This window comes from Mustela putorius, unplaced genomic scaffold (assembly GCF_011764305.1).
Source record: "Mustela putorius furo isolate JIRA1106 unplaced genomic scaffold, ASM1176430v1.1 tig00003845_pilon_pilon_pilon, whole genome shotgun sequence".
Taxonomy (NCBI): domain Eukaryota; kingdom Metazoa; phylum Chordata; class Mammalia; order Carnivora; family Mustelidae; genus Mustela; species Mustela putorius.
Window position 1 is genome coordinate 89,074,221 of NW_025421998.1, and position 26,630 is coordinate 89,100,850.

At 45.7% G+C, this 26,630-nt stretch overlaps 1 protein-coding gene and 1 long non-coding RNA gene across 13 annotated transcripts in view; one reads left to right on the forward strand and one right to left on the reverse strand.

The window, feature by feature from the left end:
• Positions 1-20,027, reverse strand: part of LOC101693604 (solute carrier family 23 member 2) — a 69,627-nt gene extending 49,600 nt beyond the window's left edge. For 4 of the 12 annotated variants that reach the window (XR_006601417.1, XR_006601415.1, XR_006601416.1 and 1 more), the window contains exons 1-3: positions 19,705-20,023; positions 17,133-17,279; positions 7,789-7,946 (exon numbers count right to left, since the gene is read on the reverse strand). Coding sequence is in view for 6 of the 12 variants with exons in the window: in XM_013050168.2 (XP_012905622.1) it covers positions 7,789-7,946; positions 17,133-17,279; positions 19,705-19,746 (347 nt within the window). In the remaining 6 variants the exon portion in view is untranslated. Of the gene's footprint in view, positions 1-7,788; positions 7,947-11,084; positions 11,239-17,132; positions 17,280-19,477; positions 19,588-19,704 lie in introns of all 12 variants that reach the window. The other 8 variants (XR_001177543.2, XM_013050171.2, XM_045063005.1 and 5 more) reach the window with 7 other exon arrangements.
• LOC123387049 lies at positions 18,503-19,436 on the forward strand. Its single transcript, XR_006601418.1, has 2 exons — positions 18,503-19,080; positions 19,331-19,436. It is a non-coding gene; the product is annotated as an uncharacterized LOC123387049 (long non-coding RNA).
• Positions 20,028-26,630: the final 6,603 nt, after the last annotated feature.

The following is a 26,630-nucleotide window of genomic DNA, read 5'->3' on the forward strand; positions in this document are numbered from 1 at the left end:
GAGATTACATAAAGTTTTGGCTTTCTTAAAATCACACTGAACGTTACAAAGCAATGGAACTATGCTTTCAAAATTCTGGAAGAAAATTATTTCCAACCTAAATTTCTATACCCAGCTAAGCTATCAATCAAGTGTGAGAGTAGAATCCAGATACTTTCTTATAAACAAAGTCTTACAAAATTTATCTCCTGTGTTCTTGTTCTCTCTCTCTCTCTCTCTCTCTCTCTCTCAGGAAGCTACTGGATTATTGTGCTCCTTCAAAAAAAGAAAAATATATGGGAACAAGAGACCTAGACTTGAGAACTGACATGAAGGGAATTCCAGGATAGGGATGTAGGGGCATCTGAGGATGACATATATAATGTATACCAGTTATATACAGCAACCATTCAAAATAGAGAAAGAGAGTTCCAGGAGATAGTTCATCAAGATGAAGGTAATGTGAATGAAATTATTTTATTTATTTATTATTTATATTTTATTTATTTAATTTTTTTTAAAGAGACAGAGAGCATGAGGAGGGGAGGAACGGAGTAGCAGAGGAAGAGGGAGTGAGTGAATCTTAAGCAGGATCCACATTGAGTGTGGAGTGGGGCTTGATCTCATGACCCTGTAACCATGACCTGAGCTGAAATCAAGAGTTGGACGCTTATCCTTATGAGTCACCCAGGTGCCCTGTGAATGAAATTATTAAGAAAAAATTTAGACAATAAGCAAAGAGTATAGAATTGAATTAGAAATAAGTACATAGAAAAGTAAGTATATTAGAAACAAGAAAGATGTAAACTCCAGGGAAAACAAAAATTTGGGCAGGAAAAGGGAACAGGATTCAGCTCCAAATAATATCATAGTTATTAATTATAATGTCGACATGGAATATTGAACTAAGCTGGGAGCATAGAAGAATAAGAAGATGGGAAGTTGCTTGTATGTGGTGAGTGAGGGTCTGTGAAAGAAGAGGAGACCTCAAACATTGATACTGGTGCACTGATTAGTAATACCTAAAAGGGACGTGTGTTAATTAGAGATTTGGAGGATAGTACCTAAATAATCAGCTTAAAAGGATGAAATGTTTGCCTCAGTCTAGAAAAAAAAAAAAAAGGAGGGAGGAAGACTTCTGGTAGGAAGGGGAAGCCTGTTTGTCTATCTTCTTTAAACCTATCATTGCTTACTACCCTGAGAGTACCCCAGTCCCCCCACTGCATCCCTCTGCCCAAAGCCAGTGATGGATTGGGAGCCATTGCTCCAGCTCTCCCTTCTGTTCTGCCCCAAAGACATACCTGCCCATCTTTGTTTTTAGGGCTTTCATGCTGATCATGGAGAAATGCAGTCAAATGCTCTACCCCTGAGCTATACCCCGATCATGAAGAAATGAACTGGGGAAACAAAGATGAAAGAAGGTGAAGTTGCAAAGGTGTAGGCTCTCAGAACTTGTCTCAAGGCTGGGGCCTACATCCATAGCTCTCAGTCCCTCCTCCAAGATAGTAAGAGGCAACCTACTGGACTTTTGCTCTCAGGCACAGATTCAAAGGGTATGGCTCACAAAACATGTCCCAAAACTGTTCTAAAAATACATTTTAAATGGTTGCTACTTTTTTCAGTCATGAAGTAATACATGGACATTGAAGGAAAATAAATGGCAATAAAGAAAAATATAAAGAATAAATTTAAATCACCCTAATTCTATAACCTGGAAATGATTAACATTTTGTTCTAGTCTTTTTTTATTTTTAACCAGATAAATGTTATCAGCACTCACATAATAAATACCTTTCATATATAATGTAAACCACCCACCAATAACCTTAAAGATTTCTACCAGTCTTTTTCTGTCTTCAAACAGAGAAATGATTCTCAGTATACATATAATTTCTACCTCTCATAATTATAAATTACATTGGCTGCTATTACCATAGTGAAAATCTTGAAACAGTTTAAACGTTCTTTAATAGGAAATAGCTAAATAAATTTGAATATAATTATATATTCTAGAGAATGAAATACTAAGTGATCATTTTTTAAAAAATACTATTGCAGAAGTGTGCTTGCTAAAATGGAAAAATATTACAGTGCATTGTATATGTTTAAAGAGCAAGAGCAAAAGGAGAGCTGTTTTTTACAATTAAAATTTTGTACTTATTAAAAAGGAGAAGGAGGGTACAAAATTTTGTGTATAGTACAATCCTTTCCTTGATGTGAAAAATAAATTTCTGTACCTGGCACTGAGCTAAGCTCCTTGTGTGCATTTTCTAATATAATTCTCTAGGCTTTAGAAAAATTAAAAAAACAGTTCCTCTTCACAGAAACATGAAGACTTCAGGAGAAAATAATGCAAATATTATCCAGGGTAGAGAGGAAAGGAAGCATGAAGTCTCCTCTAGGGAGAGCAATATGCCTTCTGCACTTGAGAACCTGGATGATTGCCCTGAGAAGGTCTGGGGTTGGGACATGTGCAATTCAAGAAGCCTGTGGGTAAATGGGGAAGTGGTCAACCGTTGGGGAGAGATGTGTCTGGAGGGTGAGCTGCTGGAATCCAACCTCACCCATGTCATCATTTTGATGTTCCCTTCTTGAGTCAATCCAATGAGTGGGTAAAGGATGATGTCACGGGGACTTTTCTTTGAAATCGATCAGAACGGGGAGCAGAGACCCAGGATTGTAAGATGGGACTAAAGAATTCCTCTTGAGTTTTAAGGGGTCACTGTGTTGTAAGAATTAGTGAGCACTCTGAGTCCCAGCTACTTCCTACTGGACATGGAGCACTTTGTTCATTTTCTACAGAGCTCCCTGGACCAGATAAGGAAATGTCATCATGTGCTTTCCCCTATTCGTAACTACTCAACTTAAACCCAGAAGAAGCAGAAGTACTAGCCCCGTGTTCGGGACTCCTCTGTTGCGATGGATGGCCCGGTCACTCTTCTACCCCCAAAGCCACCACTGTTCCTGCTCCAGCCAGAGCTCCATTGGTACATCTGGTGACCTGGCTGTCAAGAAGGCAGGAGCAAAGTGGCCACAAAACTATATATGCCTGTCGGTCGGTATGGCCTTTCTATAGAACCAGCCTAAGTGAGGAAGGCTCCTGGGGGGATGCACCTAAGACCCCTAAAGTCATACCAGGGAAGCAGCTATCCATGTTGCCAAGGAGTACAGCTGCCCGCCCCACACTGGGCGCAGTGATTGTGAGCTCTGATACTGAGCAGTGGTGCACCTGGTCTGCTCAGTCCATTGAGCGTCCAACTCTTGATTTTTGGCTCAGCTTGGGATTTTAGGATAGTGGGATTGAGCCCCACACTGGGCTCCACACTGGGCGTGCAGCCTGCTTAAAGATTCTCTCTTCTTCTGCCCCCACCCCCCCGCCATGCTGCACGTGCACTCCCTTAAAAAAAAAAAAAGAGCAGCAGTTATCAAATCTTATCATTTTTTATTATTTAATGTCATTTTAATCACTAAGATATTCTGAAATCTTATTGCAACATCAGCCTGTTTTGGGTTATCACCAAATAAACAGCAATCAGATCTACTTGGCCTTTGAGTCATGGACTATCAGCTAGGTTTTATAATCCATAATGTCTCAGGAAGTTACTTATCAGCATCTGGGGGGAGGGGAGCTTATTTCCATGGGTAGAGCCAAAGGCACATTTATTCCTGCCCTCACCTTAGTCTAAAGACATTAGGGTGATTTTACGTCCTAATTTTATTTCCCTCTTTCTCTGCATATTTAATGAAGGGGTAAGTTCAAGTTCTTTGGATCCTAACTCCTGATGAGTTTGTTTCTCACAAAACCCACCATCAGGCTAAGCCCACAGGTGCTTTTACTACCGGTAATCCAATTAAAATAGGGCACTTCATCATATTCTCTGTCAACATCAGAGCTGTCCATAACAGAGATCAAAGAGGCCTTCAGACACTGTATAGTTGAATTCCTTCACTTTATAGATGAGAAAATTGAGGCTTAAAGAGGGTAAGTGACTTGTCCAAGTTCCCATGGCACAGAAGCCAAGACTAGGGTTCAGGCCTCCAGTTTCGAAGCTCAATGCTCCTCCCTTTGTAACTCTCCATGGGGCCGGGACAGGGGTGGGGTCCCCAGGTCCCCAGACAGGTTCCTGCAAGGCCTCCCTAATGCTAATGCAGCCTCTTACATTCCTAGGGCCAATCCTGGAAAATGGGGGAAGGTATCTGCATTTTAGGGTTCTGAGAGAGAAACCAGAGCAAACCCTATACCTCTTTGAGTCCTTGATGAGGGATCTGGAAGAAATTTTGGCTCTAAGAGATGGTGACAGAAGAAAGAGAGCAGGGAACTAACCCACCAATGCTGTGGGCAGGTGTGTCCCACTCCTCAGCAGAGATCGTTAAGAACTTAAGCCTTGGCATATCACCTGGAAATGACTTGCAAAGGAAGCACTTTGCAAAGTGCCTTTGATTGGATTCAGGCAAAATGGCCATGCCAAGAGTGAATATAGTCCTTGGAACGCTATCTACAGTCAGCCTCTCCTGGAAACTAGGGGCCAGCCCCATATCATCTAGACCTGTGTGGTTTAATTCAGATAACTGACAAAGAAGACATGCATATTAATGTTTTTCCTGTCCAGTCATTTCCTGTCAAGATAGGTCAGGCCAGAAGCCCACTGCAGGAAATGTTTTCCATTTCCCTTCACAACCCCAGGGTTGAGCACAGGCCTGGCACAGATTAGGTCAAATGGAGATTTTTGGCGAAGGGATTTTCACTTGCCTGACTCCTTCTAAAGTCCGGGGAGGGGTCCCTACCCTGCGTTCACTAGCCATATGTCTTTGTCGACTTTGCAAAAGTGAACAGTTTCAGCCACATTTGGCTACAACTCTTATCTCTTTGTACCGCCAGCTTGCGGACCCTGAATCTTGCATCAGACGGTATTTGAAACACCGTAAGCACTTAGGATCTGCTTAAGGGGAAGCTGAGTCAGGATAAATTGAGTTTGAGTGTGGTAGGATGTATTTATGTGGTTTGAGACCACTAAGCCACCCACGGATACTTAATTTATTTCTAGCCACCTTGGTGCCATGATTGTTTCTTGCAATGCTCCTACCCCCCACCCCCCACCCCACGCCAGCTCGATCTACTTCATGGCATGAGGGCACAGAACCTGAGGTCACATGATGTTATGAATGTGTCCCACTGCACCTGGCATTTGACATATGTGGGTGGTGGATGAGAAACAAGGTCTGAAATGCACGGCGCCAGAAGCAAGTCTGTGGAAAACCTGACCACCGTCAGATATGTGAAACTGCCAGAGAAGATTTGGTTCTCATTTCTATGCAGTCAAGATGGACTCTGTCTCCTCTCAAGAATATACTTAATAGGGGCACCTGGGTGGCTCAGTGGGTTAAGCCTCTGCCTCTGGCTCAGGTCATAATCTCAGGGCCTGGGATCGAGCCCTGCATCAGGCTCTTTGCTCAGCAGGGAGCCTGCTTCCCCCTCTCTCTCTGTCTGCCTCTCTGCCTACTTGTGATCTCTGTCAGTCAAATAAATAAATAAACTCTTAAAAAAAAGAATATACTTAACAACGCACCATATACACTTATAAATGCAGCGCACATTTTAAAATTTTTTGATAGAAATCAAATGCAACAGAATTTCTGTGTTTGCAGGGCACAAATCTACAGCAGCATTTCTGTATCTCAGCTACCAGTATTTCCAAGCAAACTTGGATGAACCCATGCTAGAGGAGTGACTGAACGATCTCTCCTTCTCTTTATAAAATGAAGAGGTGATCAAAGAGTACACAACCTTCAATTAAAGAAGAAAAGAGTCCGCAGGCATAAAATGTGGGGGAGAAATATGATAGGGTGCCGTAAGAATGTTAAATAATAAAAATGCCATGCTGTATTTTGGAATTTACAGCATTTGTGGTGTTTATCTACTTTTCAAAATTTGTGATTTGTTGTGATTTTTTTCCAAGTTAATAATATTCTCTCTCACATATGCTTTTGTATTCATAATTCTGGATTCCTTTTCCTTAAAGAGGACACCAAAAACTGTGCAAGCTTCAGGCGGAACAGAGCCCGGATCTGTCCTTGGACTAGATGCTCAATTAATGTTAAAGGAAGAAGACACAGGACTAACAGGTCTGAGGTGAGGGGATGAGCGGAAGAGGGCCAGAGAAGGCCACAGAGAGGGATTTCCCAAGCAGATGGCAGCCGCACAGAGCCACTGTGTGGAACTCTGGGAATCAAGGTGGGGCAGGGGGTAGTGGTGGAGAGCAGGAAGAGGGGAGGTATGGAAGTGAGGAGGAGGAAAGCTCCAACAAATCATTTTCCTGGCCCCACGATTTTGTCCAGGCCAGCGCCAGAGCAAAAAAACTCCATGTTACTCGGGCTAATTTTAGCGGCCTACATAGGTACACAAGGGACTGGATGTTTTTTGTTTCTAAAAGGTGACTACACCAATTTGAACAATTGCTCATCTCAGTGGGACTCTAAGGGAGGAAAGACAGTGCCGGCATCGACCTTGTTTTATGGGTCCCAAACCACGTACCCCACTAGTGAGCCTCTGCCAACTCGTCTCCTCAGAACAGAACTCCTCTTCCCTGACTCTTTGGGAAACTGCTCAAGGGGAGTCTCCATATTTGTCGCCCCGGTGGGTGAGAGCTGGGCATTTGGCTTATATTGCACCAATCAGTGCTCTTCCCTGGGATTTTAAAACGGGAGACTCTCCAGAGCAGATCTCACCTGCTTTGGGAGAAAAGTGCGAGGACTGCCAGAGCCTGTCTACACTCCTCTGCGGGGTGCCTGTCTGCGCCAACATAGTCAGGCACTGGCAGTGTGATGAGGAGACTGTCTTCAGACAGGACAGAAGAGCCCCCTGCACCTAGCCCGACGCTCCAGAGAGCTCCACTCTGCCTTCTCTGGGAAACATGTTTGACATGTCCACGTCAAACCCATGTGCCTCTCCCCTTTGAGAGCCAAGAATTCTCAGTGTAAATGGCCCTGAGTCTTTTCCAGAGGCTGCTTGGGTCTCCTCCCCAGGTCTGTCCTGCTGAAGGCCGACCATGAAGCAAATGTGCACACCCCCAAGCCTAAGGAGGGCCAAGCGTCTGCTGTTTGGGGAATGTGGTATGTGTGTGTATGCGCGTGTGTGTGTTGGGGCTGGGTGTGGAGCTTGGACAAGCAGGCTGGGGTGTCCACATTCATGCATGTTAGACCATTTGGGCTCTGGAGCAAAGCTTGAGCTAGGAAGAGAAGGGGGAAGGCCACAGGCTAGGGGCTGCCCCTGCCTCCCGTGAGGTTAAGTCCTAAAGTAGAACTTAGAGCGGTGGCAGAATTGTAAATTCAAACCTGGCCTTCCAGGCAGAATGATCAGAACAGATCTTATCTAAGAATTTGTAACTTCGGTTTGAAACTCTCCAATATTTAGACACACAGTGTGTGGGAACCTGTTTGTATTCTTGCCCTGCATCTCACAAACATTAGGGGAAGGCCTCTATAGAAACAAGAGAAGTCCCATCTTCCGAGTCCCTGTTCCTGACATGTGATGCACCTTGCCTTTCTCCTACGTTGATCTTATACATTAATAAAGAATGAATTTTTGCCTAAGCTAATCTGGATTTATGTAACTTTAATCAAGAATCCTAGCTAGTACAGACAGTTAAGTGTTGGAGTAAGGACTTGAACCCAGGCTCTGATTCCTAGTCCCGTGTTCCCTTTAGCAGGTCCCACCAGCTGCCTAACCACCTCTCCAGCTGCAAGCAGAGCAAATCTCGCTGATACTCCAGCAAGGAAAAGTCAGAAGCCAGGGGAAAAAGTTTTACCTACCTGACTCCTAAAAACACTTGCAGGAGAGTGCAGAGGCCAGAGACGAAGAAAATGGTGCTGATGAGGTAGCTCTGAGTCAGGGGGTCATGCTGCAGGCACAGGTCCTTGGCCAGGATGAGCGGCACTGCCACGAGTCCCCCCAGGGCCGTGAGGAAGTGCTGTGGGCAGAGCAGAGAGAGTGGACAAGCACGTCGGTGTTGCGGCTGCCTCCCCAACCCTCATTCCTGGTCCCCAGCCAGAGGAAAGAGTTCTACCTCTGGTCTCAGAGGAGCCTGACCAGGAGTGACAGACAGACATTCAGATCAACAGTGGGAATGAGGGAGACCAGGCAGTAAGAAACAGAGACCCAGCCAGAGGGTCTGGGGTTCAAGGGCACAACCCCAACACTGGGAACTGATATTCTGGGTAAGAAACCCAGGCAAGGACACAAAACAGGAGGACATAACAGGAACCAAAGAGGGGGTCTTAAGAATAAGAACAAGGTGGGGCACCTGGATGGCTCAGTGGGTTAAACCTCTGCCTTCGGCTCAGGTTATGATCTCAGGGTCCCGCATGGGGCTCTCTACTCAGTGGGGAGCCTGCTTCCTCCTCTCTCTCTCTCTCTCTCTGCCTGCCTCTCCACCTACTTGAGATTGAAATAAATAATATCTTAAAAAAAAAAAAAAAAGAATAAGAACAAGGCAAGAGGGGTGACTGGGTGGCTCAGTCAGTTAAGTGTCTGCCTTCAGCTCAGGTCATGATCCCAGGGTCCTGGGATCGAGCCTAGAAGCAGGCTCCCTCCTCTGCTTCTCATTCTCCCTCTGCCTGACTCTCTGCCTACTTGAGCTCCCTCTCTTTGTCAAATAAATAAATAATATCTTTTTTTAAAAATCTTAAAAAATTCTTTAAAAAAATCTAAGGAAAAAAAAAAAGAACAAGACAAGAGGCTCATAATTAAAACAATGTACAAGGTGAGGGCAAGACTAATGACCAGGAAGCCTTAAGCACATTCCCCTGGACAGATCATATGTTAAGTCACAAACAGCTGTGGCAAATTTAAGAAGGGAATCATACCAAGGGTCTTTTTCTGATGGTAATGGTATAAAGGAGTAAAACCAGAAAATTCACAAATCTGTGGAAAATAAGCAACATCCCCCTGAGAAACCAATGGGAATAAGAAGAAATCAAAAGGGAAATGACAAAAAAATAAAATGAGAAAAACAGAAATGGAAACCCAAGATATCAAAATTCCTGGGCCACAGGAAAGTAGTTTTAAGAGGGAAGCTCATAGTGATAAAGGCATAGAAGAAAAATCTCAAGGAGCCTAATTCTACACCTCCAGGAACTAGAACAAGAAGAATAAAGTAAGCCTAAAGTTAGCAGAAGGGAGGAGGAATGTATGTCATTAAATGGGTGGCTCAGCAGGTTAAGCCTCTACCTTCCGCTCAGGTCATGGTCTCAGGGTCCTGGGATCAAGCCCCACATCAGGCTCTATGCTCAGCGGGGAGCCTGCTTCCCTCTCTCTCTCTCTCTGGCTGCCTCTCAGCCTACTTGTGATCTCTCTCTCTGTCAAGTAAATAAATACTTAAAAAAAAAAAAAAGTTCATACTGGGGCACCTGGGTGTCTCAGTGAGTTAAGCCTCTGCCTTCTGCTCAGGTCATGATCTCAGGGTCCTGGGATTGAGCCTGGCATCAGGCTCTCTGCTCAGCAGGGAGCCTGCTTCCCCCCTCTGTCTGCCTGCCTCCTCTCTGCCTCCTTGTGATCTCTCTGTCAAATAAATAAATAAAATCTTTTTTAAAAATGTCCAAACTATTCAAAGCCAGGTATAGAGTCAATGAAATTGCTGTCAAAATTTCAATGACCTTGTTCACAAGAATAGAAAAAAAAAAACAAAAAACCAATGCTATAATTTGTATGGGACAACAAAAGACCTCAAATAGCCAAAGCAATCCTGAGAAAGAAGAACAAAACTGCAGCCATCATAATTCCTCATTTCAAACTTTGTTATAAAGCTACAGTAATCAAACAGCATTGTACCTGAAAACTGGCTGTTATTTTCCTTTACCTTAAAAAGTACAGCAAAAATGAAATACTAAAAATATACCGGATTTCATTCGTTTACCAATGACATATGCAGATTTTTTGCTGAATTTGATAGCAGTTTTTGAAAACTGGAAGCATGTTATTTTCAAAAATTCAACAAACAAAAAAGGAGAAACCAGAATGGTACTATCATAAAAGTAGACAAATAGACCAAAAGAACAGAATTGAGAGCCCAGAAATAAACCCATGCATATATGGTCAACCAATATTTGACAAGGAAGCCAAAAGACTTGTGGGGGAAAGGGTAATGTCGTCAATTAATGGTGCTGCAAAAAATAATAACAATAATAATAATAATAAATTGAAAAAAAATAATGGTGCTGCAAAATCTAGACAGCCACACACAGAAGAATGAAAAATGGAACTCCTATCTCGCACCACTCACAAAAATGAACTCCAAACGGATTAAGGGCTTAAATTTAAGGCCTGAAACTGTGAAACTCCTACAAGAAAACACAGCAGAAAAGCTCCTTAACGTCAGGTCTTGGCAAAGATTGTTAGCTATGACACGAAAAGCACCAACAACAGAAGCAAAAATAAGAAAGCAGGACTACATCAAAGTAAAAAGCTCTGCACAGCCAAAGAAACAGTCAGCACAATAAAAAGGCATCCTACAGAATGGGAGAAAATATTTGCAAACCGTCTATCTATAAGAGGTTAATATCCAAATTTTAAAATATTTAATTAATTAATTAATTTAGGAGAGAGAGCGAGAAAGCACGACCAGGAGGAAAGGGAGAATCCCAGGACCGCTGAGCAGGGAGTCGGATGCAGGGCTCGATCCCAGGACCCTGGGATCATGACCTAAGCTGAAGGCAGAGGCTTAACTGACTGAGCCACCCCCGTACAGCGGTAATATCCAGAATATCTAAGGAACTCAACAGCAAAACCCAAATAATCTGATTTAAAAGTGGGCGAGAGACTTGGAGCTCGGGAGGCCGGGGAGCGGGGCGGAGGATCCTGAGCTCGCCCCCTTCCACGCTCACAGCGAGCTATCACCCCCGTCCCAGTCAAGAAACCCAGCAGTGACCCGAAGACCAGCAGAACAAATCCCACGACCGAATAGAGAGAAGAAGCTGCGTCTGAAAGGTCAGGAAGGTCGGAAAGATGGCGGGAGGCTGCCCGCCGCGGGGAGCGACCTGGGCACACAGAGAGGGCGGAGCAATGGGTCCTGGCACCAGGGAGCTCACACAGGGGAGACGAATCCCCATACCCTTCGGCTTTAAACACCAGAGCAGCTGCACTCCAGGAGCCTGTAAATCCTGAGGAGACTTGAAGCCTAGAGCGGCAGAAGTCAGCTGACCCAGCCCTGGGCCAATCAGAAGGGCGCGTGACAGCCGGGTCCCCGCCCTTAAAGGGCCAGCAGCCTGTGGGGAGACGCAACGTAGAAATGGCAGTTTAGGGGCGCCTGGCTGGCCCAGTCGGGGAAGCGACCGACTTTGGTTCCGGCTCAGGGCTCAGGTGGTGATCTCAGGGTTGTGAGACGAAACCCTGTGTGGTGAGCTTTGCACTCAGCAGGGAGTCTGCTTGGGACTCTCTCTCTCCCACCCCCCTGCCCCTCCCCCTCCAAGCTCGCTCTCCCTCTCTCTGTCTCTCTCTTTTTCAAATAAATAAATGAATAAATCTTGAAAACAAAACACAGCAGTTTATACCACATCTGGAGCAAAGAGGAGACAGGTCTGTCCAAACTGATTGTGGAGCGTGCTTGGAGGACTTCTTTGAAAACGAGGGAGCTGGTGGTGCTGCCCCTTCAGAGCTGGCCTGCCTGGGTCCCACTAACACCACGGAGAGCAAGCACAGCCCACAACAGTCAAACAGCAGCACGGATGATGCGCTGAAAGGAGCAGTGACTCAGACACCACAGCAACGTGTTAGCAACACACCGGAGCCTCCCCTGAAGGGCCAGGTCTTGGTGAGAAGGGGACACTGCCCTGCAAGACACTCAGGACCTTGTCTTCATAAAGTCACTACTCTCTTATTTATTTATTTATTTAAAAAAAATTAAAAGACTTTACTTATTTATTTGAGAGAAAGAGACAGTAAGAGAGAGCATGAGACTGGAGAAGGTCAGAGGGAGAAGCAGACTCCCGATGGAGCAAGGAGCCTGATGCAGGACTTGATCCCAGAATTCTGGGATCATGACCTGAGCTGAAGGCAGACGCTTAAAAACTGAGTCACCCAGGTGCCCATATCACTACTTTCAAGAGCCAAAATCATAGCCAACTTTCTTAACACATAGAAGCAGACACAGAGAGGCAGACAAAATGGGGAGACAGAGAAACGTATCTCAGATGAAAGAACAGGACAAGGTCATGGCTAGAGAGCTAATCAAAACAGATGTAAGTAACCTGCTTGACAGAGAATTTAAAGCAATGATCATAACGATACTCACCAGACTTAAGAAAAGAGTGGAAGACATGAGTGAGACCCTTAACACAGAGATCAGGAATAACACAGCAGAGCTATAAGGGCCCAGTAAACAAAATGAGGGCAGACGTGATGGGATGAAAAACAGGATAGAAGAAACAGAGGAACAAATGAGCGGCCTCGAAGGCAGAGTCACGGAAAGTAATCAAGCTGAACAAAAGAGAAAAAAGAATTACACAAAACAAGAATGGACTTAGGGAAATCAGTAAATCCATCCAATGTAATAACATTTGTATTATAGGAGTCCCAGAAGAAGAAGAAGAGATAAAAGGGGACGGAAAATATATTTGAAGAAATGATAGCTGAAAATGTTCCTAATCTGAGGAAGGAAACAGACCTCCAGATCCAGGAGGCACAGAGAACTCCTGACAACATCAACAAAAGCAGACCCACACCAAGATGCAGTGTAATTAAGCTCACAAACTATGGTGATAAAGAAAAAATCTTAAAAGCAGTGAGACAAAAGAAGTCATTAACTTACAAGGAAAGACCCAGAAGGCTAGTAGGAGATTTTTCAACAGAAACATGGCAAGCCAGAAGGGAGAGGCATGATTTGGTCAAAGTGCTGAATGGGAAACATCTGCAGCCAAGAATACTCCAGGGGTTCCTGAGCAGTGTAGGGCAGTTAAGTATGATATTAAAATATTATCATGATAAAAAAAAAAAGAATTCTCCCTATCCAGCAAGAACATCATTCAGAAACAGAAGGAGAGAGAAAACGTTTCCCAGACAAACAAAAACTAAGGGAGTTCATGACTAAACCAGCCCCTCAAGAGATATTAAAGGAGACACTTTGAGTGGAAAGGAGAGACCAAAAGTGACAGTACAAAAGCAGGAAACACAAAAGCAGTAACAATGAATATTTCTATAAAAAATAAGTCAAGGAACTCACATACACACAAAAATATAAAATATAATAACATATACTTAACACATGGCAGGAGAGAGGTGCCTGGGTGGCTCAGTGGGTTGGGGCCTCTGCCTTCGGCTCAGGTCATGATCCCAGGGTCCTGGGATCGAGCCCCATATTGGGCTCTCTGCTCAGCAGGGAGCCTCCTTCCTCCTCTCTCTCTCTCTGCCTGCCTCTCTGCCTACTTGTGATCTCTGGCAAATAAATAAATAAAATCTTAAAAAAAAAAAACACATGGGAGGAGAGGAGAAAAGAATGGGTTTAGACTTAAATGACCACCAACTTAATACAGACTGCTATTTGTAGAAGAGGTTATAGACAAACCTAATGACAACCATATATCAAAAACCACTAATAAACATGCAAAGAATAAAGAGAAATAAATCCAAATGTCACTAAAGAAAATCAGCAAAATATGACAGAGAGAAAGACAAGAAAGGATCAGAGAAAATCTTCAGAAACAACCACAAAACAAGTAATAAAATGGCAGTAAACAGAGATCAATCAATAATTACTTTGAATGTAAATAACTAAACACTTCGATAAAAATGCATAGGGTGTCAGAAAGGATTAAAAAAAAAAAAGAGTCATCTATATGTTGCTTATAAGAGACACATTTAAACCTAAAGACACCTGCAGATTGAAAGTGAGGGAGAAGTAGTTATCATGCAAATGGATGTCAAAAGAAAGACAGGAGGAGGGCACCTGGGCAGCTCAGTCAGTTAAGAATCCAACTCTTGGTTTGGCTCAGGTCACAATCTCAGAGTTATAAGATAGATTCCTGCATCAGGCTTCACCCTCAGCAGGGAGTGTGCTTGAGGATTCTTTCCCTCTGTCCCTCCTTCTGCTCATGCTCTCTCTCTCTCTTTCTCAAATAAATAAATAAATCTTAAAAAAGAAAGAAAGAAAGAAAGAAAGCCAAGTAGCAATACTTATTTCAGACAAAATTGACTTCAAGACAAAGAGACAAAGGACACTATATAATAATAAAAGAGACAATCCAACAAGAAGATATAACAATTGTAAATATTTATGCACCCAATATGGGAGCACCCAAACACATTTAAACAGCTAATAACAAACATAAAGGAACTAATCAATAGTAATACATTAATAGTAGGGGACTTTAACATCCCACTTACATCCATAGATAGATCATCTAAACAGAAAATCAACAAGGAAACAGTGGCTTTCAATGACACACTGGAACAGATGGATTTAACAGATATATTCAGAACATTTCATCCTAAAACAGCAGAATACACATTCTTTTCAAGTGCACATAGAATATTCTCTAGAATAGATTATGTATCAGCCCACAAAACAAGCCTCAAGAAATTCAAGAAGACCAAAGTCCTACCATGCACCTTTTCTGACCATAACACTATGAAACTAGAAGCCAACCACCAGAAAACAATCTAGAAATATCACAAACACATGGAGGTTAAGTAATATGCTACTAAACAGTGAATGGGTTAACCAGGAAATAAAAGAAGAAAAAAGAAGTACATGGAAACAAAAGAAAATGAAAGCACAACAATCCAAAACTTTAGGATTCAGCAAAAGCAGTTCTAAGAGGAAGGGTTGCAGCAATAGAGACCTAGATCAAGAAGCAAGAAGAATCTCAAATACATAATCTAACCTTATCCCTAAAGGGGCTAGAAAAAAAAACAACAACAAACAAAACCTAAAACCAGCAGGGAAAAAAATGAGATAATAAAGATTAGAGCAGAAATAAATGAAAAACTAAAAACAAACAAACAAACAAAAAACTCAATAGAACAGGTCGATGAAACAGGAGCTGGTTCTTTGGAAAAAAAGAAAATCAATATAATTGATACACCTCAGGCCAGATTTATCAAAAATGAAAAAATAAATAAAGTCACAAATGAAAGAGGACAAATAACAGCTAACACCACAGAAAGACAAACAATTGCAACAGAGTATCATGAAAAACTCTCTGCCAACAAATTGGACAACCTGGGAGAAATGGATATGTTTCTGGAAACACAAAATACCAAAACTGAAACTGGAAGAAACAGAAAATTTGAACAGTCTGATAACCAGGAAAGAAATTGAATCAATAAGCAAAAAACTCCCAACAAACAAAAAGTCCAGGGTCAGGTGGCTTCACAGGTGAATTTTAACAAACATTTAAAGAAGAGTTAATACCTGTTATTCTTTAACTATTTGAAAAATTGAAAAGGAAAGAGAACTTCCACATTCATTCTCTGAGGTCAGCATTATCCTGATACCAAAACAAGATAAAGACACCACTAAAAAGGAGAACTATAGACCAATATCCCTGATGAACATAGATGCAAAAATCCTCAATAAAATACTAGGAAACTGATTTCAAGAATACATTAAAAAAAATCATTCGCCGTGATCAAGTGGGATTTATTCTTGGGATGCAATGGTGGTTCAGTATTCCCAAATCAATCAATGTGATACATCACATTGAAAGGACAAGAGAAAGGATAAAGAGGAAAGGAATAAGTCAGAGAAAGGGTAAGAACCATATGATCATTTCAGTGGATGCAGAAAAGCATTTGACAAAGTACAACATCCATTCATGATTTAAAAAGAACAACAACCCTCAGCAAAGGACCTTTAGAGGGAACATACCTCATATGAAAAACCCACAGCTAATATCATCTTCAGTGGGGAAACACAGAGAGCATTTCCTGTAAGGTCAGGAACAAGACAAGGATGTTCACTTTCACCACTTTCTTTCAACATAGTACTGGAAGTCCCAGCCACAGCAACCAGACAACAAAAAAATAACAGGCATCCAAATTGCTAAGGAAGAAGTCAAACTTGTACTCTTAGCAGATGACATGATACCATGAAAACCCAAAAGACCATCAAAAAAACTAGTAGAACTGATAAACCAATTTGGTAGAGTCACAGGATACAAAATTAACACACAGAAACCCGTTGCATTTCTGTACACCAATAGTGAAACAGCACAAAGAGAAATTGAGAAAACAGTCTCATTTTCAATTGCACCAAAAGTAATAAAATACCTAGGAATAAACCCAAAGAGATGAAAGACCTATATTCTGAAAACTATAAAACAGTGATAAAAGAAATTGGAGAGGACACAGAGAAATGGAAAGACGTTCCATGCTCGTAGATAGGAAGAAGAGATTATCATTAAAATGTCTATACTACCCAAAGCAATCTACACATTGGGGAATATTCCCTAACTGCATGATAAATGTATCTTTTTTTAACAGCTGCATACAAAAGTCACCTGCTCGAATGTGTCACAATTTGCTCGACCCATTCCCTTTGAAGGATAATTGGGTTGTTTCTAGGGTTTTGCTTATTTGTTTGTTGTGGGGTTTGATATTACCAGCACCAATAACGTTACAAGACCATCTCTGTACTTTTCTTAACAGGTCTTGCCCTCACACCCACAGAGAAATTCTTAAATGCTGGGGACTGGGTTAAAGGGCACATGATTTACACGTTGATAGAAACCACCAGTGGTCATCTGGGAAGGCTGCATCTGGTATGTTCAAACACAAGTGTTTGACTATGCTTGTCTCCCCAAATTCCCCAAGCTCTGCTCATCACATTTTTTTAATTGTTGCGAATCATATAAATTGAAATGAGTCTCGTGAAAATGATGCAGTTGGTGTCCTTGGTGTGACCTATCCGCTCAGCATGAGGGAGGATCCTCTGCTAATTCCAACCCCCCATGCCCATCCCCCCACCCCCACCGAGAGAGAGAGAGAGAGAGAATGAGAATGAGAGAGACACGAGGAGCTTGGCGTTCCCCCAGTGGTCAACAATGCGGAAGACAAGAATATTAGTAACTGAAGCTGTGGTTCTTGACCAATTCCGCCCCAGTGTCATGCGTGTGGCTTTTGAGGCAGAGCCTCCTTGGGCCCCATGCCTGCTGGGTGGTGTTACCTGGATGCCCAAGAGAATGCAGAGGTACCACGGTGGGACATCCAGGACGCTATAGGTTGGTTGGCTGCTGCTGGAGCTCCCGGCCTGCCTGGCCTTCTTCCCGCCTTGGCCATCATGGTGACAGTTGAGCCCGTCGTCCGCCCTCTGCTGGGAACAAGAGAGGGACATACCTATGCATTTTAGAAGGAAGCAAGTGGACTTTCTGGTCTCATCTCGGGGGATGGACGGCCTGCCAGGGGCAAGAGGCCGTGGCACAGGGATCATGGCTGGCCAGTCTGAGATGTCGAGGTCCAGACTCAAAAGACCAGTATTTTGGGGCACCAGGGTGGCTCAGTGGTATAAGCCTCTGCCTTCGGCTCAGGTCATGATCCCAGAGTCCTGGGATCGAGCCCCACATCGGGCTCTCTGTTTGGCGGGGAGCCTGCCTTCCCCCTCTCTCTCTGCCTGTCTCTTTGCCTACTTGTGATCTCTCTCTCTCTGTCAAATAAATAAAATCTTTAAAAAAAAAAAAAAAAAGACCAGTATTTTCCACATTGTACATCAGCAGGGCCCGCATGTTCAGTCTGGAGTCTGGAGTCCCGAGAGGGGACAGGCTGCTTTGCCTGAGGCCCGTCTGCACAGCTGCCGCTTTGTGGAAAAGGAGGGGGGGGGGCCAACTCCAAGGTCAGAAAATGGAGCAGATCTCCCTTCCAGACAGGTAGCTGGGGATCCTGGCCCCAGAATGCTGGAGCTGCCCTCAGAGGCGCTCCCGTGGCCCTGTGTCTACACCTGCCAAAGCTCTCCTCAGGGTGCAGTTACCCCAACAGACGACACCCATCTTTGTTGCGGGGCTGGAAGGTCCTAGAATGCGCTGATTAGGCCTTAGTCCTCCATGTGGCCCGGCTTCGACAGCAGCCAACACCTGTGCTCAGTGTGGACCGAACGAGTGGAAGCAGCGTGCCCGTGTAAGTGGGAGCAGCGCCCAATGGCCTGGGGCAGACAGGCGAGGCAGGGGGAGACTCAGGTGCAGGGACAGCAGTGGGGTTCCCGGGAGGAAGAGGGGTCCCTTGCCCCACTGACTCCCCTCACAGCCCCCACAGCTTCTGGTCACCGGCCTGGCCCTCTAGGTTTGTTGGCTAACACTCCCATGCACCCGGCGCTAGCCAATGGGGTTGTCTAGTTTTCTCCAAATGTGGCCTCTGTTATCCTGCGTCAGCATCTTAGCTCCCCCTGGGGCCCCCTTGGAGTCCCCTGCTTCTCCTTCCCACTTGCAAGAGCTCAACACCTCCTCCCCATCACTTCTGCGGACCTCCCCGCACCCACAGGACTTTTCTCCCCGCACCTCCCAGCATGCTCTGCCTCTCTGTTGCATAATTCACCGTCCTCTCTCTTGGACCAGAAGCATTTCTGCATGTCCTGCGTTCCCCTAGCTAGGCCATAAGTTTTCAGGGTCAGGAAGCTGTCTCCCCCTCCTTAATGTCCCTCAAAGTTTCTAGCAGGGCAACAGGCAAGCGAAACCAGACACATCCCCGAAGAGTGTGGCCGCAGACGAAGAGAAGACGGACCGCTGGAAAGAGGGTGGGTGCAGGCCCAGACCCGCCCCGCTCCCGTGGCCGCAGGTGAACCGCGGCATGGAAGTCTCTGATTTCCCACGATGGTTGTTTGCTTTGATTTCATTCTGTTTCCATGACAGTAGGGGCAGAAAGAATTCTGAAGAGATAAGCGGAGAGATGTCTGAAGGGCCTCCCAAGAGTTCCTGGAAGAGACAGCTGAGGGGCCTCTTCCCTGTGGGTAGCCTCCAAGGACCACTGCGGGGATCCGGCCCGGGTTTGCGGGGGACACTCAGCCCCCAGGCACCCGGGGCTGCTGTCCGGCCCTGACGCAGAGGAGCTCTTGCCACCTGTTGCGGAGCAGTGGCTCAAACAAGAGTGTCTTCACTCTTTCACTCCGTTTATCCTGCTCCTTGCAGGTGCTCAATAATGGGTTGGGAAGGTGGTGGGGCCGGGGCTCAAGGATTCGCCGGAGAAGCCTCCAGAGGTGTCACTGTGACTTCTCTGGGCCTCAGGTTCCTAATCCAGGAACAGAAGCACCTGCTTCGTTGGCTTGGAAGGAAGAAAATAAAACACAGAGAGTGGCCGGGGGGTACTGGTGCTTTGGTAAATATTGGTTCTCTGTCTCATTCTCTGATGCCCTCTCTCTTTCCCTTTGCTTTGTTTTAGAAAGTCCTTCTGATCAGAGAAATCATAACACGGAGGAGCCCAGAAAGCAAATATTTAGACATTTAGATTCAGCAGAGACCAACTGTGAATAAAGGCAAAACTCAAAGAACCTTCCAGCGCTTCCTCCCTGCTTGAGAATGCACTCACCGGGTTTCGTGCTCAGGGAGGAGTCTTGGCCTCATGATGGGGGGATCTGGAGGGCAGCTGCACACCAGTCTAATAATCTAAAATCTTGCCTCGAACGTAAGCCACACGTCCTGAGCATGAATAGTGAATTAGGGCGCCGGGACCCCCAGCCGGGACCCCACTTCCATGCCCTTCCTCCGTTCTGCCTGTTCCTCTCTTCTCTTTCCCTCTCTTTCAGCAGCACTCACCAGAGGGTCGGGGTGCTCCCAGCCGGTGATGGCAGAGCTCATGGTGACCTGGGGTCCGCTCCTGTTAGGCCTCCTCTCAGGACAGAAACGAAGGGAACCTGCTTCCGCTGAAAGAGATTAACGTCTTCACTGTCTGCCAAAAGGGAGAGAGAAAGAGAGGGATCCTGGGCTGGGCTGGCTCTGGGGAGGGTGGGGCTTCCAGACGTCTCTCCTCACCCCTCCAATCACCACGGGAGACCAAGGTGCACTCAGGTGCAGCACATGTTTCATAATTTAATAAGTTTGAGAAAGTGTAGAGAAGTTAATGATCCTCTATGACGCTACGGATATAAATCAGGTGCAGCCTTTTGGGAGTGGCACAAGAGTACTTTCTGGAAGCCTGATTCCAGCGCGCAGAGAAAAGAGGGGGGTGAGGGTGAGGCCCTGGGCGGCACGCACAGGCTTTGCAATCTTTAAAAGCTGATTCTTTACAATGAGTTGAGCTGGAAAGGCAAGCAACGAAGAGAGAGTCCGACCAGCCTGGGCTCTGAGATGCCGTCATGGAGTCATCATGAGACAAAGGATATTGCTGTCGATCTGGGAGAAACTGTCAAGGTGCATTGGTGGAGCGAAGCCCTCGGGGAGAACCTGAGAAAAAAATGCTTCTAATGCTTATGTGTCTGTCTCCCTAACACCCGGAAACGTCTAATAACCCACCTCTCAGAGAGAGAAGTCCGGGAAAGTGTACGCCTGCCCTTACTCTGCACAGGATCCTCCTCAAAAACTCTGAATAAACCACCCCCCGCCCCGCCCACTCTGTGAAGCCCAAAGCCACCCAAGTGCCAGCTACTCCTGGTGGTGGAATGTTCTGGAATGGCGGCACTCGATTCTAAGGTTCAGGAAACACACGATGGGATGCACACATGCATCGGTGGGACTTGGTCCAAGGCACCACCTTGGAAAAATACAAAAATGAGATGTTTGACAAGGAACAGGAGAGACCTGATTCGGGCTATAACAGGAAAGCTGGCGGTAAGGAGCTGACCTTACCGAATACTCAGCTATGTCCATTGTGTTACACCTTTTTTTTGTATTGCCTTACATAACTCACCACAAATTAGCATTCACATTCTTCTTTCACGGATTAAGAAATCGAGATGTTGATGGCCCTGTTAAGCTCCTCATTCAAGGTTCATAACCGATGTAGGAGCTGAGATTCAAGGCCAGATAGTCTTGTTCCACAGCCTGCAGAGGCCAAGAAGATCCTCACGGAAACATGGCCTCTGGGTCTGAAGAAGTAAAGGATGAGGCTCCAGGGGAGACTGAGGAGCCCCGAGTTCACCTCAGTGGTGAAAGTGAGACTGCTCAGCTTGAGCATGGGTGGCATGGGTTCCCACCTCCGTTGAACACACTAAACGCCCAGTTCCCAACTCGGCAAGTTATGAGGTGAAGACAGACATCACGTGCCACTGTTCACATGGACCTCTGCAGTGAGCAGCCAGGGCTTTGTTGCTCCAGGAAGGCCCAATGGGTGTGGGGCAGAGTTGGAGGGGGTGCCTTTGCTGCCCCACCACAACCCCTACCCTCACAGATCTGGGCACAGAGGCAAAATTTGGCTCATGTCAGACATCTCTTTTCCCTGTCACCTTCTGGGATAACATCGAAAAAGTTGACTTCTCAAAGACTCCATCCTCCCCCACATTGAAGGTCTTACCTTTCTTGGCTATGCCTCTCCCTGCTGCTTGTTTAGGCATACAGTTAAACTCCCCCATGGTATGAGGTAAAATGTTTAGCTCATCGGCTGAGGTGAAAGAGAAAGACGGTTTCCTGTTATCCACTTTGTTTGGCTGCCCATACAATATGTTCCAGAATATTCCTCACTCCTTAAGTCTTCTCCTCTGGGCCTGACACACTTGTCTCATATGGTTCCTTGATAAGTGCTTTAGCTTGTGACCACTTCTGCTGCCCATGTAGTCCTCACCCGCCTCAGTAGCTCAAACGAGGAGCCAAGCCATCACTCTCCGTTTCTTCTACCTTCCACCCCTTAGAAGTCACTCCCATAGACCATGATCCCTGCACTCATCATTGGCCTGGCCTGGCTTCTGCTGCCATCTCTTACCCAAAAGTGACTGGTATTACACAACTCTTCCACAATCTCAGCTGCCACAGCTGGTGGCCTTTCTCTCCCTCACCCGCTGGAACCATCCTGCCAACCCATACACACACCAGCTTGAGGGTCTCCATACACAGCACATTTACACATAATTATTTATAACCCTTGTGTTTCAAGTTAGGGAAATCAAGTTCTAATAATTAGCTCAGACAATGAGAGGAATTTAAGAATATAGGGCTTCTCTGGGAACCCATGATCTTTCCCCAGACACATGAAGGATTAAAAACTCTTCCATTACATTTTCACATCTAAACATCTAATTCCAAATTTGAAGCAGCTCCTCCGGCCCCAGGTACTTTGGAAGGAGAAAAGCACTGGGCCTCTCCATAGATAATGCACGGTGGTCCCAACTGGATGCACCATTTTGTATGTGGAGTAGGCTATACAGGAAGGCTTGACCTGGACACTTGCACCACTACAGATAAATTAGAAGTTCGCTATGGTAGGAAGGAATATGCTAAGAGACAGCTGTAAGGCAAATCACACCTGACACTAAGAATGAAGGAGGCCAATGAAGTTTCTCAAGAGAAGATTAAAAAAAAAAAACAAAACAAAAAACTAAAGGTGTAGCTCTTGGTTTTGCCATTTGGATCCCATCTAGCCTTCCCTCATTTTCCTCAGTGAACCGTTGTGATCCACAGCAAGCAGACCACATGCTTCAAGCAGAGTTTCCTCTGCCCTGTGGCTACCTGGTTGAGGGTGAGGGCCATTTGGGAGCCTTGCAAATCCCTGGCCACAGGGGTGTGGGACCCAGCTAGAGTCAATGAGAGGTGTGAGACTTACTGGGACTTTGGGAAGAGAGGTGTTCTCTTTTTCACCGGTCTGGAACCTAAAAGATGTTTCTCTGTAGGTGTTGGCAGCCATCTCATGACTTTATAGAACCTACAAAGGAAGCCGACATGGAGAACAGAGCTAAGATGGAGAGAGACTGGGTCCCAGTGATATTGAATCTATATATTAAGCCACACACCTCTGCTAGCAACTTCTCTTTTGGTTTAAACCAATCTGATTTGGGTTTTCTGTCATTTGAAAACAAGAAAACAATCACAAACTTAACCCTTCCAGTCACAGACCAGTTCTTTTTCTAGAATTACTTGCACAAGATTTGTTAATTTTTAAATCTTCAACTAACAACGATTGTTTAATTTCAAGATCATTAAAAATAACTTAAACATCTATCCTAATGCTAACAGCCTCAACATATTTTTACACAACAGAATTGATTGCCTAAAATGTGGCAAAACTAATCCAAGAGAGCATTAGTAAAGCAATTTCAAGGCTACTTGTCTATGAGATGCTTTACTCACGTGAATACCTAATTTCATATACTCTTGATCTGAAAGGTCAAGAAGCCAAACTTCACCATGGACGATGGGTTTTCTCCAGCTTTACTGAAACCCGACTTTTTTTTTTTTTTAACTGGAAATTTTGGAGTTGTAAACTTTTAGGCTTGGATTCGCAAAATATTTACTTCAAATTTGGTACGTTCAGCTTGGGAAAGCCACCTCCAGTGGATTATGGCTTTTGATTTATGACTTCATGGTCTAAATAATTCCCACGCTCATGCTTAATTGATTCTCAGTTTACAAAACAGGGATTGGCAAACTGTGACTCAGGCCAAGTCTTGCCCATTGCCTATTTATGTAAACAGTTGTATTGGAACATATCGCTGCCCATTCGCTCAGATGCTCTCAAAAGCTGCTTTTGTGTCACAATGGCAGAGTTGAATAGTTGTGACAGCCTGCAAAGTCTAAAACAATCTGCTACCTGGCTCTTCAAAGAAAAATTTGTGGGCTCCTGCTGTAGAACACTGATCCAAAAAGTTGATTTTTAATCATTCAACTTCGAAAGTCTTCAGCATATAAGTTTTCACCTTTAATTATGCAATGTAAGTATGATTTGAATAAGTCATTTAAACAGAGTATACCTAACTACTTTTTTAAAAACCCTATTTCCAGGGCTCCTGGGTGGCTCCGTTGTTAAGCTGCTGTCTTCAGCTCAGGTCATGATCCCAGGGTCCTGGTCAGGTCTGGTCCTGGGATCGAGCCCCACATCAGGAGCAGCTTCTCCCTCTCCCGCTCCCATGGCTTGTGTTCCCTCTCTCTCACTCTGTGTCTCTCTTTGTCAAATAAATAAATAAATAATTTAAAAAACATATTATTTCTTCCTTTTCAGTGGAATCCTGCCTTTCTCTTCCAGAGTTCCACATATTACCAACTTTTCTTTGAGTTCGCTCCTGTAAACAACAGCAGGATTTCAGGGCCAGTTACCAGAAGTCATAATAAAACCCTTTTCTCTACATGTTCCTGCTTATCTTTGTCTTTCAGTGTCCCAACCACTCTTGGACAAACAGCGGGGATCCGGGAGCCGGGACTGGACACCTCGATGGGACAGAACTGACCTGGAGGCTGCCAACCACGGAACTGAGATCGGAACCAGCTTATGAAGAGTAGGGCTGAAAACCACTACTCTAATAGCGTCAGGCGGTCAGCCAGCCAGCTCTGGTGTCTCTGTAATTCCTGTTCTTCTGATTGTGCACTGTGTTTCCCCAGGCTGGGCCAAGGGGGAGGCTATGAGAGGAGGGTGAGCTTCAGTAGTCTGGACAAAAGGGACCAGTGCAGGACTAATGGATTTTCATGCAGAGACACGTCTGCCATGAGAGGTCCTACACGTACAGACAACCCTCACCTTGAAGCTGTCTGTTGGAGTGCCCCAACTGACCTCTCACCTGATTCTGAGCACCAGTTGTCAGCCTTCTGTGCCACCTTGGGACCCATGTACCCAAGGGACAATATTCCAGAGTTCTTCTCGGAGACCCATGACTCACCCTCTTGCTTCATGGCCATTTGAGAATCTGGGAAATCACTAGATGCCTGATGAGTGTAAACCAGAAACTGTGAGTTAGCTTTCTTAGGCTCAAGCAACAGAAACTGCCACTGACCAACTTAAAAGGGGTAATATTTGAAACCCACTGGTGGCTCAGGGAGTGAAGATTTGAACAAGCAGGCACTGGGAAGGGTAGCAAGAGTGACTCTGGGGACAGAAATCCTGGGACTTTCTCTCTCAAGGTAGGACTGTCAGTGACTCCACACACCTTCTCTTCCTCGTGCCATCACTCAGAAGTCAAATTCCAAGGGGACAAGATCTGATCGGCATGTCCATCCCCACGGGCAGCCAGCCCGGACTCGGGGAGAGGCTGGGTCCTGCCCCCGGCAGCTCTCTGGGAGGCACACAGAACAGGGAAAGGGCAATTTTTCTGAATGAAGGGGAAGAAAGGCAGGAGGAAGCCATAGGAAGGAGGTAGCTGTTCCCCTCTGTTTCCATGGGGGAGCGTCCGGTGTGGGAGCCCCGCGTGTTTTCCCCACGCTCGTTCTGTGCTATTACGGCGAGCAAACCAGCCATGCGGTCAGGAGGTACAACAGTGAGCCTGCTTCGTAGGCTTCACCGGCTACCCCAGGAGCGCTTTCCACCACCCCCTTCCCCTACTGAGCGCAAGCCTGGAAGGTGATCGTCTAGCTGCCCAGCCCCCTTGCACCGCAAACAGGAGGTGGGCTTAGCAGGCAGACTGTTCTCGAACTGTTAATGTATGTTTTCCGGACTGATCACAGATCCAAGAGGGAGAACCACTCCTGTGAGGCTCTGGGTGGCTGGGTCACATCCTGGGGACCTGGAGTCTCTCCGAGGTAGCGCTTCGGGGTGCCTCGCCAAGCTTTGTCGGGGAGGGGCCCACAGAACACTAAATGGCTGGGGCAGACCCAGGACCATCTGTAGGACGAAGAAAGCAGGTGGTAGGGACTGTTTGAAGCCAGATTACTTTCGGATTCGCAGAACACTTGAAACAGAGGGGACATAGAAGGTGAATTTGAAGTCCCCTGTGCCAGACTTGGAATTTCTTAAAGAACTGACCCTCTTTCTGGAGAGGGAACGGGCAGTTCCAAAAGCACCTGCCAGGGTTCTGCCTCTAGAGCAGAGGGGTTTTTATGAGCACCAGCAGTCCCGGCTGGCATTTGCCGGGTGTTATGTCCGGCAGGCAGGGGCATCTCTACCTGAGGCAGGTGAGACAGAGGGGCCCCAGTGCCCTCCAAATGGTCGGAGGGCTCAGTGCAGAAACTGAGGTCAGGGCAGGTACCTGAGCCTACAGCAAAGCTCAAATGAACAAGGTGTAGCTCTAAGATCGTTCTTGAGGATTTAGGGCCTCTAAGTGTCCTTTTTGGTGGTCTTCTAGGATTCATTGACATTTCATGGAAGACTTGATGCATAAACCCAGAACTCTCAGCCAAAAGTGTTAAAGTGAAGTGTGCTTGGGGAGATCTCAGGTGACCAGAGAGAGCCGGGCAGAACCCATGAAGGTCCAACAAGATTCTAGACCCAGCTGACCCCACATGCCCGCCATGCCAGGCAGCCGAGGCTCAGCGATGGAACAAGGACTGAGGAAAAACCAGACGTGGCTGGAGACCAGGGGCAGACGTGGCTGGAGACCAGGGGCAGACGTGGCTGGAGACCAGGGGCAGGACACAGTGGATATTTCCTGCAGCGAAGTCTACAGGGAAAGCCTCCCCACTTGGATGAGATGTTCAGAGGCTAATCCAAATTCAAGAAAAGTTCTGTTGGGCCCCTAGTGGGGGAGAACCCAGCGTTCCCATCAGGGGTAGGCACAGTACCAGGAGGAGGGAGGAAGGGTCTTTGCCCACTGTTCAGTCTTGGCTAGCTCTCCCTGATGACTCTGGGGAGTGAGTGACTCTGCGAGGCACAGTATGTGTGGGGGCAGAGCCCG